The sequence below is a fragment of the Erpetoichthys calabaricus genome, chromosome 5 (genome assembly GCF_900747795.2).
Source record: "Erpetoichthys calabaricus chromosome 5, fErpCal1.3, whole genome shotgun sequence".
Taxonomy (NCBI): Eukaryota; Metazoa; Chordata; class Cladistia; order Polypteriformes; family Polypteridae; genus Erpetoichthys; species Erpetoichthys calabaricus.
The window spans coordinates 182206298-182220133 of record NC_041398.2 but is presented as its reverse complement, the minus strand read 5'-3'; the positions used below and the strand labels follow the sequence as shown (position 1 = coordinate 182220133).

General features: G+C 39.7%; 1 protein-coding gene across 1 annotated transcript in view; it reads right to left on the bottom strand.

Moving 5' to 3' along the window:
* Positions 1-13836, bottom strand: part of musk (muscle, skeletal, receptor tyrosine kinase) — a 127846-nt gene that overhangs the window by 68226 nt on the left and 45784 nt on the right. The window contains exons 3-4 of the mRNA XM_051928321.1: positions 10498-10649; positions 6074-6201 (exon numbers count right to left, since the gene is read on the bottom strand). Coding sequence (XP_051784281.1) covers positions 6074-6201; positions 10498-10649 — 280 coding nt within the window. The remainder of the gene's footprint in view (positions 1-6073; positions 6202-10497; positions 10650-13836) is intronic.

Here is a 13836-nt window from a genome sequence, read left to right as displayed (position 1 = left end):
TGCACTGTATTTTGCAATCTCTTTTGCGCATACAGATGATTAATCTTTTGTGAATGGTTGTGTTTTCAAATGTTACATTTGTTTGAAGGCTACAGTTTTCAGCTGCTTCTTTTATGCATCTATGTGGGATTCACTAGCACTTCATGGTATGTAGATGGATCTTGAGAAAAAAGTAAAAATATTAACAATAATATGTCAAAAATGCACATAAGGTACTAACTTATATGCATGACTATTTAACCTGCACACGAGTATTCATATCTTAATTTTTGCCTGATTTGGCAGCCCTACTTTACAGTGAATAATTAACAAACTGTGTGGTGTTGGCTCTAATGCTGCCTTAGATGCTATGAAGTAGCACTGCTGACCACAACATATAAAAATATACAAATTTTATTTTCAGAATCCACAGTCAAAGTAGGCATGCTAGGAAATGGAAACCTTACCTAAGACAGCAGTTCTCAAACTGTGGGGTGCGCTCCCCGAAGTAACAAAAAAGAGGGTGCGAATGTTGCCATATGTGGCGTAATTTCGCTAGTCATAGGAAAATTTTAAACTTGTAGCGGTGTATCGGCAGCAAAAAATATAGGAATAAATTTTATTAGGGTTTCAGAAAATTGTTATGAAAACTCAGGTCGCAAATACTTAAAGGTTGAGAAATGCTGACCTAAGACAGACATTTGGTTAGAGCAGGGGTGGGCAAATTCATTCCTGGAGGGCTGCAGTGGCTGCGGGTTTTTGTTCCAACCCAGTTGCTTAATTAGAAAACAATCCTTGCCAATAATTACATTTCATGGCTTGTTAGTGCTTTAACTCTGCTATGTCAAGTCATTCTCATATCCGAGATTTTTTTTCCATTCTAAAGATATCATCCAAATACTTTGAAGTGTAAAACGGATGTGTAATTCTCAATCCTTCACTTTTTTCTCTTCTCTTTCCTTCCAAGTATTTAATTAAACCAAATAGTGCACGGTAAATACACACAGGTGTAAAGGGTAACAAGCAAAATGGATAACTGCTGGTTTCTTTTGTCATTTGCATTTTATTGCTAATAAGGAGCAATTAAAAGCCAAGAATGCAGCTGTTTAAGACTTAAATAAGCAATAAGGGTTCATAATCTTAACGAGGGAGATAACTAAAATGAAGCAGAAGTGTTTCTAGAGCAATAAGTGCTTCTTATTAAGCAATTGGGTTGGAACAAAAACCTGCAGCCACTGCGGCCCTCCAGGAATGAATTTGCCCACCCCTGGGTTAGAGGAATCACCTTCCCACTAAAAGATCAAAGAAATACTGAGCTCTGAGCTCATATTTATATACAATCTTGAATGTACATCCCCATTGTAGGCACTACAGCAGGCTCCTCACATCCAGTTCTTGTGTGCTGCTGATTTTTGCCCAAGCAACTTTCTGTTGATGAAAATGTCATTACTTAAGCATTTTGCACTTTGTTTTACATTTACTTATTTGGCTGATACCTTTTTTTCAGACAACTTACAACAACTGAGAAATAACTGGTGATAATGTATGTTTCCAATTGGAACACATGTATTTAAAGTGACTTGCTCATGGTCACACAGTGCCAGAAGAAGGATTTAAACAATATCAGGGTTTAAAGTCCAAAACCTTAAGCACTATACCACACTGTACTTTTTACCACATCGGAAATCCCCATCTATGTGTATTCTACTTTTGGGACAAAAACAATTAATGAAATATTTAGTGATCTAAGCCATATCAGTGCCTCTCAGATCCTTTGCTTAATTTTAATATTGATCTCAAAATATTGATAATCAGGTACTGCATGATAAAAACACAAGTAGAAAAGATACTGTATTAGATTAGCTGTTTCACTATTTGGGCGGCACGGTGGCGCAGTGGTAGCGCTGCTGCCTCGCAGTTAGGAGACCCGGGTTCGCTTCCTGGGTCCACCCTGCGTGGAGTTTGCATGTTCTCCCCGTGTCTGCGTGGGTTTCCTCCCACAGTCCAAAGACATGCAGGTTAGGTGGACTGGCGATTCTAAATTGGCACTAGTGTGTGTGTGGGTGTGTTTGTGTGTGTCCTACGGTGGGTTGGCACCCTGCCCGGGATTGGTTCCTGCCTTGTGCCCTGGGATTGGCTCCAGCAGACCCCTGTGTTCGGATTCAGCGGGTTGGAAAATGGATGGATGGATGGATGTTTCACTATTCTCTTCCTTGCTGCTTATAACCATTGTTGAGGGAGAAAAAGAAAACACATTGTTTTCACAAGAAAATTAACTAAAATGAATAAAATAAAGCAAAATTCCAGAATGATACCCTATATCTTTAGGAATTTCTGAAAACGAAGAAAGGGCTAATGAAAGCATCAAATTAAGAATTGGCTTCTAATTATGGAAATGACTGGAACAAAAGCCTGCAGCCAATGTGCCACTCTTGGGATGAAGTTAAACTCATCTTTTCAAGTATCTCTTACGAAAAATATATGAAATGAATCCAAATGGTGAAAAAAAATAATGGGTGAATTTGGCTAATCAGTATTATTTTCATGCTCATCTGAACAAAGATGTCACCAGCAGCCTATGATTTTAATTATTTTTTAAACCAAATTTTCCAAACAGTGAGTTTAAATACTATTGAAAATTAATAAAATCACTGATTGGTAGCATTTTGGAAAAACATATAAAACATCGACTCAACATAGAAGTGGGGATAGATGAAGAGGAAGAAGATGATTCGAAGCTTTTTCTTAGACATAATTCAACAGTGGAACATCATACAACTAATTCCATTTAGGATTGCAAAGATGAAAACAACTATTATTTACTGTATATGTTCTGTGTTGCAGTCCTTTGAGCCTAACTGTAATGATAGTAAAGTTTCCATGTTTACCCAAGATGTATTGTTACCATTCACATTTGTTTGCCGTTTTCTAGTTCCGTGCTTTTTTGCCTTTCTCCGAGCATCCAAACCTGCTAACTGGAAAAACTCTTTTACCCTGCAGTATCATTTAAACACTTCTGATCAAAAATGCTGTAATATCCAAGCTACTGCTGTATGTCTTGCAAATATATGAAAGCTTTTGTGGAGACTGAGTGTGCTAAAATATTTATAGGTAACTTAACTTGATTTGTAGTTTTTAAGTTAATGGTTTCTTTTGTTTGTGCATTAAGCACACAACAGTTTTTGACAGTCGCATCTATTTGCACACTAAATTGCAAATTGAATAGCAAATTGCACTTGACTTTTTAATTTTTACATGCACATCCTAAAGTAAGCCGTACATGCTGCAACAAGCAAAGAAATAAACTACCATTGAAAATCTTAATTTTTCAAAGGATAGATAGATAGATAGATAGATAGATAGATAGATAGATAGATAGATAGATAGATAGATAGATAGATAGATAGATAGATAGATAGATAGATAGATAGATACTATAAGTACCTGGTTTCATCCATCCATTTTCCAACCCGCTGAATCCGAAAGTACCTGGTTTACTCTGCATAATCTAATCTAATCTAATCTAATTTAATCTAATATAATATAATATAATACGCTACCGTGGCTGTCCATTTGTTTGTCCAGGATTTTAAATCACCTGCTGCCCCACCCCAACTCCTCCCAGAATTATGCCTCTTTGAATATGCAAATCAATATAAATAGCCCTTAAACTCAGCGTTCTGTGAAAAGACAATGGGAGAAGCACGGGGGAAAATAGAATAATTTCAGCGAATACCAAGTAGAGGCAAGGAAAAACTTACTATTCGTTGGTTTAAACAGTGATAAAATCAACAACAGGAAGTTGATCCAGTGACATATAGTGTCGAAGAAACTCGAAAGCTCAAGTTCACAAAGTCACACAGTGCCCGAAACAAAAAAGAAGTTGTCACATATCAAAGTCGCCGTGAAAAGGCGAGTCGTAGCCCACTGTCTGAGTGTCATATGAAAGTTTATTAGGGTACAAAGAAAAAAAAAGGCACACAGTGGGGAAAAACAATGTAATGTCAACTTTAATCTCAAAATTTCCACTTTAATCACGTAGTTTATTTTGTCATTAAAGTAGAACATCATAAACTTCATCTTAAAATCGTTTAATTTAGTAGTTTCTCAAATCCCATTGTAACTAAAGTAGCACGTTAAATGCTTTGTTTTGTATTTGATCTTCTATGTGCTCTATGCGTGTGAATCACTACGTGCTTCCGGGCTTTCTCTTCCTCCGACAGGACACAGAATCCATTACATTCGTAATATTACAGCTCTCTGAATAATTAAAATACTGAGATGTATACGTGATATCTTTTTCATGATGATAGGAATGAAAGCATGTTATTAAACATGGGAACACGGTAGCGCAGTGATTGCTCGTGTCTCACGCAAGATGCTTGCTGCGCCGTGCGCGACCTTCGATGAAATTATTTATTGCAGCAGCACTGTCTCTTTCAAACGTACTAACCTCCAATTCCTGTCCTTACTTTTCTTTCTCCAAATACCCAATCGCCACGCAATCAGCTCTGTAATAGATGTTAAGCCATCTGTAAGCTTAGAATGACGATTTAATTATTCTATCCATCTATCCTTCCAGTGTCACGCCAGCCCAGCATGAATACAGCACGAGGTAGGAACAATCCGTGAACTAGCTAGCGCTGTGGCACTGTTTAATTATTAACAATATAGATTATTTAAATGAAGTTAAAGTTTTATCTGTATAATATAATCAACATATTTTGCTGCATTTCATCTTAAAAATGATATCGTCATCATATGTAAATACGTGCTTTATAAAGTAGCGCAGGTTGGGCAATATTATAACTGAAGTGCAAGTTTACAGTGAGGTAATTGTACTTATAAGTACAAACAGTTCTACAAGGAGCACTTGATGGACTGATTGAGTGCGTTTAATGTTTTTGGGATGAAACTGTTTCTGAACCGCAAGGTCCGTACAGGAAAGGTTCTGAAGCATTTTGCCGTGGCTGAGGCAGCGTGTGCTTGATGCTGTATACCGATAATTCTCTTTCCGACCAGCTGCTGCTGTGATTCCAAACTCAGATACAGTGATATAAATACTCCAAGTGGTGCAGTGAGAGTAATATGGAAAAAGATGATCCACTGTGGCAACCCTTAACGGGAGCAGCTGAAAGAAGAAAAAGAAGGTGCAGTGAGAGTAACAACGCTAAAGCAGTTATGGTATTTGGAATACTATGGCTATTCCCTGGACCATTATATTGTTACAGGTTAATTATAATCAGATGCATTACACTAATAAACAATATGCAGTTAGTTTCAGTGTATTTATAAAGCCGCATTAGGAATGTGGATCTACGAAAGAAAGAGTAACCACACAGGAACAGTAGCACTGCTTTGACGCTGGGTGCCGCCAGTCTGCAAAACCAAGCGGAGAACTTGCGTATGCCAGGGTATGAGATACCGTGAAAATGTGCGTGGCTTTATGCCAAGTTTAGGTTTTATACATCGTGATTTGAGCATGGAAATGTTTGTACGCAACATTTCTGTGCGTATGCACCATTTACACCTGAGCTCCCTGTTGCTCACAAACCATTTGACCTATTGACATGAAATTTTGTACACGTGTACTACGTGACGTCTACTATCCGCTTTTGGGGTGATGATTGACTGCCAAAGTTATTCTTCTTATTATTTTTATTTTATTGTAGAATCAACTCTCAGCAGCGGCCAGTAGGGCAGCCATGCAGCACATGTGTACGGGCTCCCTTCTCATTCCCTACTACCTTCGCCGTCACTTCCCCTACCTCTTCATATCTTAAATCATTCTTGAGTGCCAGCTTAAGTGAAAAATTAAAGAAAACAAACTAAGTAACTAGTGACTTAATCAGTTTTAACGTGAAAAGATGTCGACGAAAGAAGAGGAGAAGCAGGCCAATAGGGCGGAGAAAAGAAGAGCTGCTCAGGAAGCAGCAAGTGCATCAACCTCTAAGCAAACGAATGCTAAATGTACAGAGAAAGACAATGAAAACTGTGAATGCTCAAGTCAAGGGTATTCACTCCACGTTATCGAGCAGTGCGCCGTTACTGGTAATATAATATAATATAATTTAATATAATATAATATAATTACCTTGATCAAAACTTCATCTCTTAGCCAGGAAACATCTGGTTTCGGATTCCCCACTGCTCCACAAAGAAGAACTGCCTTTGAGCCATTTAGCAATGTAACATTTGAGGGGTGTCGTTTGATCTGAGGCCCTGAAGATAACATAAAACTTCATTACCTTTAAGCTATTTTACCTTAAAAGTATATTTAGAGAAAATAAACTAAGGATAAGTATCACACTGAGATACTAGCAACTAAATATTAACATAAATGATATGATTATATGAAGACCACATTGCACAATCAATCAATCAATCAATCGGTCTTTATTTTATTTCTTAAAGAAATCAGAAAGGCCCTTAAACCTGATGCAATAAACAAATACCTAATGCTTTTATTACTAGTCTGGCTCTTTTTCACATTAAGGTTTTTGCAATATTTCAGCCTAACTACCAAGGCTGCAGCCTCATATATCTATAGGCACTTCTTTGGCAGAGTTTAAAAGTACTATATAAAAAAAAGTCTATCCCTTAACTTTTTAAATATTACATTGTTTAAATACAGATAGCAGCTGATTTCTTAGAAGTAGCAACTCAAGTTATTAACAGTATGTATTGAATTACAATTAAATATTGGGTCTTTTCTAATTTTTCTACCCTGAAAAATGTGTTTTAAAGCGGCATATCTGATACAAACTGATATACACTACCAATGTGAAATGGTATTCTGGTGATTCTTCATTTTAACAAAATACCACTGTGTAATTTTGATCCTGCCTGTGGCTGTTTCATGATAAGCAGTGTTTGTTTTTAATGCAGTTATACTTTTTTACTTCAATTTTGTAATTATGCTTGCTTGCGTTCATTAAACATTCTTATTGTTTTAACTCTCAATTGCCCTGTAGCATGTGTCGGCACGTGGCTGGGGGTGGCACCCTGCACCCTGGAGAGCCGGCTCGTCACCGCACTAAGAGAAGGAGAGCCAAAATGGCCGCGGACCGAAGTCCCTCCCCGTGACAGACACGGGATTGGGCGGTGTGTCTTGTGTGCCCGCTGATGATTGGATGGAGGCGGGTCCAAGGAATGCCCGTCTCGTGCCGAGGGGAGACCCGATTGGGCTGGAGGAAGAGGCCCACAGGAAGCAGTGGACATGTGTTGCTGACAGACAGGTAAGCTCACCGCCGGCTGACTTCCTGTCCTTGCCTGGAGCCCTGCGTGCACTGGAGGAGTGTCTCCAGTCCGCAGGGCCGCTGTTACAGGTGTTGGGTACGCTCTGTACGGACCTGCGGGAGCTGGAGGGGAAGGTGGTCACGTCATTGCAGAGGCTGCGTGCGGCAATGAAAGGGCGCGACGCTGGATCCTTTGGCCGGAGCTGTACGGCGGGGAAGGTGAGTAGAGCCGATCCCATAAAGCATAAGGGAGATCCAACCGAATGGGCCCACGACATATGTGAATGGAACCAAGTAGGTGGGTCTCCAACAGCGGACGCGGCGGTGAAGGCTGTTCGCGAGGTAAGGGGAGAAAGATCGAGAGGGCAGGCAGGACAAGGACTGATAACTGCCCTGGGTCCTAGCGCCCCAAGCCCGCGGCAGTCTCCCTTCATTCTGTATGGATGCAGACTGGGTTGGATCTGTGTGTTTCCCATGCGCAGACCCAGACCATCAGGGCATCCAAGAGTGACAGGAGGAATCGAGGGGAGAATGCCTGTTCCTCCGATAGGAAGGGGCGTGCTGCTGGGTGCACACGTCCAGAGAAGAGCCGCCCTCTGCGGAGGCAGAGGGGAACCACAAAGCCAGCGGAGATTGCACGGAAGCAAGTGGTCCCATCAGTTAATCCATCAAGAGGGGCACGGAACCGGTGCCGGTCAGAGGGGTGAGCGCTGCCTGTTTAGGACAAAGAAGGACACCAAGTGGTGGCGTTCAGGCAGCTGCTCTGCCCCTGTGTCTCTTTGTTTTACAGGATCGCAATAGGACCCACTTCGTTGGGGACCTGCCCTCGCGGGACGGGCCGCTTCGACGGACGGGTCTTCGCTGGCGATGGGGCACTGTGGCACGCGGCTGGGGGTGGCACCCAGCTGGGATGCCCAGGAAGACAGGAGAAGGGCTCATGCCTCCTCCAGACGATGAGGGGGTGACTGCCCTGGTTACTTTGGGGGCCACGGGTATGGAGCTTGGAAGCTCAGCCCTGTTGGGACCCATGGTCACTGCCAGGGGGCACCCCCATGCCTGAAGGTTCCTGGACCCCAGTACTTCTGCCACACCCGGAAGAAGATGTGTGGGGACACCCGGAGTGTTTCCGGGGATACAGCCGGCACTTCCACCACACTGTGGCATGTCGGTGGGAGATTGCCGGTGTACACCTGGAGCACATCCGGGTGCAGATAAAAGGGGCCAGCTCCCTTCATAGAGAGGCTGGAGTCAGGTGGAAGACGGATGAGGTCGGTGAAGAGAGAGAAGGAGGCGATCTGAACAAGAGGCATAGCGTGGTTGGCCTGGACTTTGGGGGAGATTGGGGTTTGTGTGGCACTGAACTGTAAATATTATATTATATATATATATATATATATATATATATATATATATATATATATATATATATATATAAAATTACCCCGATCTACATGCTGTCAAATGAACGAACCACACGCCATAGCGCAGCGTTAGGGGATTCGCCTCTGGCACTGATGTTCGAGGTTTCGATTCCCGAAAAAGGATGCAGTGAGTGTGTACGCCTGATGAGCCCAGAATTAGGGCGAAACACGTGTTGTGTACTTTTTGCATTATTTGACAGTAAAACTATTTCAACCATTCTATGATCTGCTTCTCGCAACTGAAAGAGGGCGCCGTGGCAGATGTTAGCCGACTTGCTGACCAACCACAAGCATTACGTGGTAGGTAACCACCCATACAATCAGATTGTGATTCAGACTACGAATGCCAGGAATATACATATATATATATATATATATATATATATATATATATATATATATATATATATATATATATATTGTCACACACATGCGCATGGGAGGCAGCTAAAGGGCTTGAGTAAGGGCAGTTCTGAGGCATGCTGGGATGTGGCAGAGTGCACTGACTTTCTTTCTCCCTTTCCTGTAGACCATTCACGGGAGGTTCCACCTGGTTCTCTTGACGTCATTTCCGGGACCGAGCCTATGGAAGTAGACCTTGCCAGCTCCGGCCCCTGTGATGTCACGTCCAGGCTCGAACCAATGGTTGAGGACCTTCATAAGCCCGACCCCTATGATCTCACTTCCTGTCTTCCCCTTTAAAAGCCTCCACCTTTTCCCTATTTCCTCAGTTCTGTTTGGACTCGGTTTTGTGCACATCAGTGCTGTATTCATTTGAAAATGACTTTTGCAGCCAGGAACTCAATTATACAGGTGGCTGCCCCAAACCTTTCTATGGCTCTGTGTCAGGTTTGTACAGTATATATATGTGGATATACTGTATATATTGTGGCACCCGGACGGGGCTCATGCCCGGCCGGGACGCCCAGGAGGACTGGAGGAGGGCTTGTACCTCCTCCAGAATACGAAGGGGTGACTGCCCTGGTTATATTGGAGGCCACGGGTACAGGGCTTGGAAGCCCAACCCTGTAGGGGCCTGTGGCCACTGCCAGGGGGCACTCCAATGCCTTGGGAGCCCCGGACCTCAGCACTTCTGTCACACCTGGAAGTGCTGGGGGGAAGAGCAGCAGGGACACCCAGAGTCCTTCCAGTTGCGCAGCCGGCACTTCCGCCACACAGGGGAGTGTCGACGGAAGAGTGTCAGGAAGCACCTGGAGCCCATCCGGGGGTGTATAAAAGGGGCCGCCTCCCTCCATTCAATGGCAAGAGTCGGGTGGAAGAGGACGAAGCTCAGTAGAGAGGAGTGGTGGCGGACCAGAGACTGAGAAGGCATTGTGTTGTGTGGCCAGGACTGAAGGGGTGATTGGTGCTGTGGCACTGGGTTTGTGCTCACTAAATACTTGTAAATATTAAAAATAAACGTGTGTGTGGTGAAACCATCATGTCTACCTGTCTGTGTCCGGGTTGTTCCCCACTATATATTAATATTATATATATATATAATTATATATATATATATATATATATATATATATATATATATATATATATATATATATATATATATATATATATATATATATATATGTAAATCAATAGTTAATTTACAGTTTGTGTTAGTATGGAGCTGCCATGCTGGGCATTCCTGCATAACAAAAACAGAAGTAAAAGAAAACTTCCAACTTTTGTCAGCAAAATATAGTTATGTTTTTGTTCAGATCAAAACAACTGATTTTGTTCTTGCAGATGTTATTTTGCATACTTTAAAAACATAATTGTCCTTAAGGCAGAAAATCTTACATACAAACATCTATATTCTTTGCCATACACGCATGCACACACACACTGTGTACACCTACTCATTTTGACTTGCAAAGCTCCACAGCTTTTAGCAGACTCTGATATTCCATTGTCAACAAGGCAGCAATACTCCCCATTGTCTGTATCTTTAACATTAGGAATTATTAACATTTGGCCATTTTCTCTTGCAATGTATCGTCTGTTGAAAGACCTGTTTCAATATAGAAAAATATGCTTTTAATATTAGCAGAAAGTACTGTACCAAACTTTAAATTAAATTTAAAGCGAGGTATGTTTAATACTTTTATAGTTTAATACTTTTATAGTTTACCCAAACTATAAAATTACTTGTACACTATTCCTTTTTCTGCACAGAAACATTAATAAGGAACAATGAATTATACTCAACTTTATTATAATTCTATTCATAAGTAAATGTCACTTCACTGAATAATTGTCTTGGAAACATATTGCACAGAGCAGTCTGAGATATTTGTGACTATTTCCCATTTATTTTGTTATACTTTACAAAATTGAACCAAAATGATGTTAACCAACAAGGTGTTTAAACTATACAATACATCCACATTTGAATTTGCTTATGTATTTCTGATCTTATAACAAAAATGTGATATACAGTGCTGAAGGGAAGAACATAAATTAAAGGGTTTCACTAGCATTGTTACCCAGATAACTCCTGACACTTTGCACAATTCTAAATATCTATAGTCAGTTGACTGACTCACTTACTCACTCATCAACAAGGACACTTTGATGTATTAATAGCAGAAAGGATAAATACCCCAAAATCTTAAAAATGTCTTGACAAATTTGATTCAAATTTAGTGATGTTACAGAAAAAAGATTATTATATTGTCAATATTTATTAATGTTATGCTTTCTTATATACTCGGCCTTGCGTAGAGAACATGTTTGATGCAAATGTATGGTCCAGCAAATGTGGCTGATGGGCCACGCAAATAGCATCAGTAGCCAAAACGGTGTATGGACAACTGAAGAAGGAGCAGTGCAGTGTCACAGACAGGAGAAAATGGTCACACGGTGTCAATAGCAGGATTTAAACCCACAAATTGAGTTATTGAAGTCTAATGTCTTCACCGCTAATATTAGCCCTTGGTAAAAAAAAATTACAAATGCAATATGCAATACAATAGTATGCAATACAATATGAGTATATAAAAATATTCAGCACAGAAAGCCATACACAACAAATGTAGCATGTCAGGAGGCAGATTTATTATCCTGAAAGTGTTGAGGGCTGAGATTAATCTGCCTAGTTTAAGGTCACTGGAGTCAGTGATTATAACAGCAACACTGGATGACAAGCAAGAAACAAATTTGGCAGACAGTGCACCAGTTCTTTTCAGCGCTCAGTCATACAGACAAGCATAAAAATTGTCCTGTGTGAAAGCCAGCAATAGAAACCTATTATTAAAATATCTGTTTAGTTTTAATTCAATTATTTGCTAAAGATACTTTGAAATAGGGTGTGGAATCCAATGTGCACCCTGAGGCTTACATTGGAGATGGAAAAAATGGATGGAAGTTATTTACTTCACAAAGGACTAAATGTATTTTCTTAATTGAAAAGTATTAGAGACATTTCCAGTATTCAGTGTTAAAACAGGTAGCAATACATTAATATCAATCAATCCAGAAATGCACAGGCAGAACCTGCAAACCTCATTCAGTTAACCCAGTGAGGAAGGAACACCAGCTCTGTGCTACCCCTTTCCCTATTTGTTAAAACATCTGTACTAAACTTTAAGCTGATTAAAATTAAATGTATAACTATAACTTTTGTTGAATTCTCATCATTTGGTTTACACTGTGTCATTTTTTTTAGGTTCAATGAGGTTCTTCACCCAGGTAGTTGCAGTGGCGCCCTGTAAAAACTCCTCCAAAACACTCTTTGTTTTATTGTACCAGCATCTTATGAGCATTACAGTTGATTTCAATGGAATCAGCATTTGGCTGAAAACACTCTGCTACATACACAAGTTTTCTAAACCACTCGCTGCTAAAATGCTTAGGTGTGAATAGTGTCATTAAAAACAATAGCAAATAACTTTCCAAGCAGTTTAGGAATGTTCTGTGTCTAGCGGTAAAACACTAGAAAAGCGCTTATGTGTGAATGAGTCCTAAGGATCCTGAAACAGATTGTATTTTTCTTAGTTTGTATTAGTTAATTGTCTAGTGGTGTTGTGTAGACATCAATCTGTAGAAAACCCCACAATTATTACATAAACCCTCAATGATCTAAGTTTGGCACCAGAACCATGATTAAAGAGCAATCCACCTTAATAAAGGGATGTGTCTCTGTGCCTGTCCGGTTGCTGTGTCTCTGTCATTCCAAAGATTGCATATCTCAGACATTTTTAGCAATAAAAATCATTGCATTTGTCATTCCAAAAATGACACATTACAAACATTACTACTGCTTAGTATAACAGAGACATATGCATTGCACTGTAAATATTAAAACTGAGGTTTGCATTGATTATTTAGATTTTAACCGGTCTTTGACAGGTAGCACAGCTAGTTACTAATAAAGTAACATTATTTTATTAATTTCCTAAATCCTGCAGGACGTCTGGGTGCTGTAAAGAACATATCTGACATTTTATTTTTTTCTTTACAATTCTTGCCAACGTACCCGTGTGAAATAACAAAAACATAAACCTTTAGATTTAAAAAAGTCGATTCTTTCTTTGTGTGGCAATTCTTTGATTTTACTACATTCTGCAAGAATGTGCTTGTCACTGCAAAATACACAAGGCTTTTTAAATACACAGCTGCTGAAGACTATTTGACCAAATTGTATTGAGTCTCACTTACTAATTTTAGTTTGTGAAAGGTTATTATCTATTATTGCTTTTCTTGGGAACATTTGGCAAGCTTCTTACAACATTTTTTTGTTTTGTTATGTAAAGGGTTAATAACATATTTTTGTAGGTTATTCTATGCAATTAGTCATTGAAAACTGAACAGTTAAAGCTATACCCCTTTGCCACTTCTTTTTCAATTTCCATTTTCAGTTCCATTTTTTCTTCTAACCTCTCAAAGTCCAATGAGTCTTTCAGTTCAGCATATGAATCTTTGCATCCTGAAGTTCTTTCTAGTTCAGGAATACAGCAGATTTCTTGTTTTTCTTTTCAACATTTGGATAATGCTGAAGATTCATTTTTATATAAATGGCTTTTACACTTCCTGCAATTTCATTTACTGCCACAGTTTAATTTACATATTTATTTTTACAATGAGTTCAAATAAAAATAAAGACCTTAGAACATTCTTAAAAGGTAATGGCAAATTTGAACATTGCCTACATCAAAATATAGCGTTCTAATATAGTTAACAAGATAACCCAGTAGAAT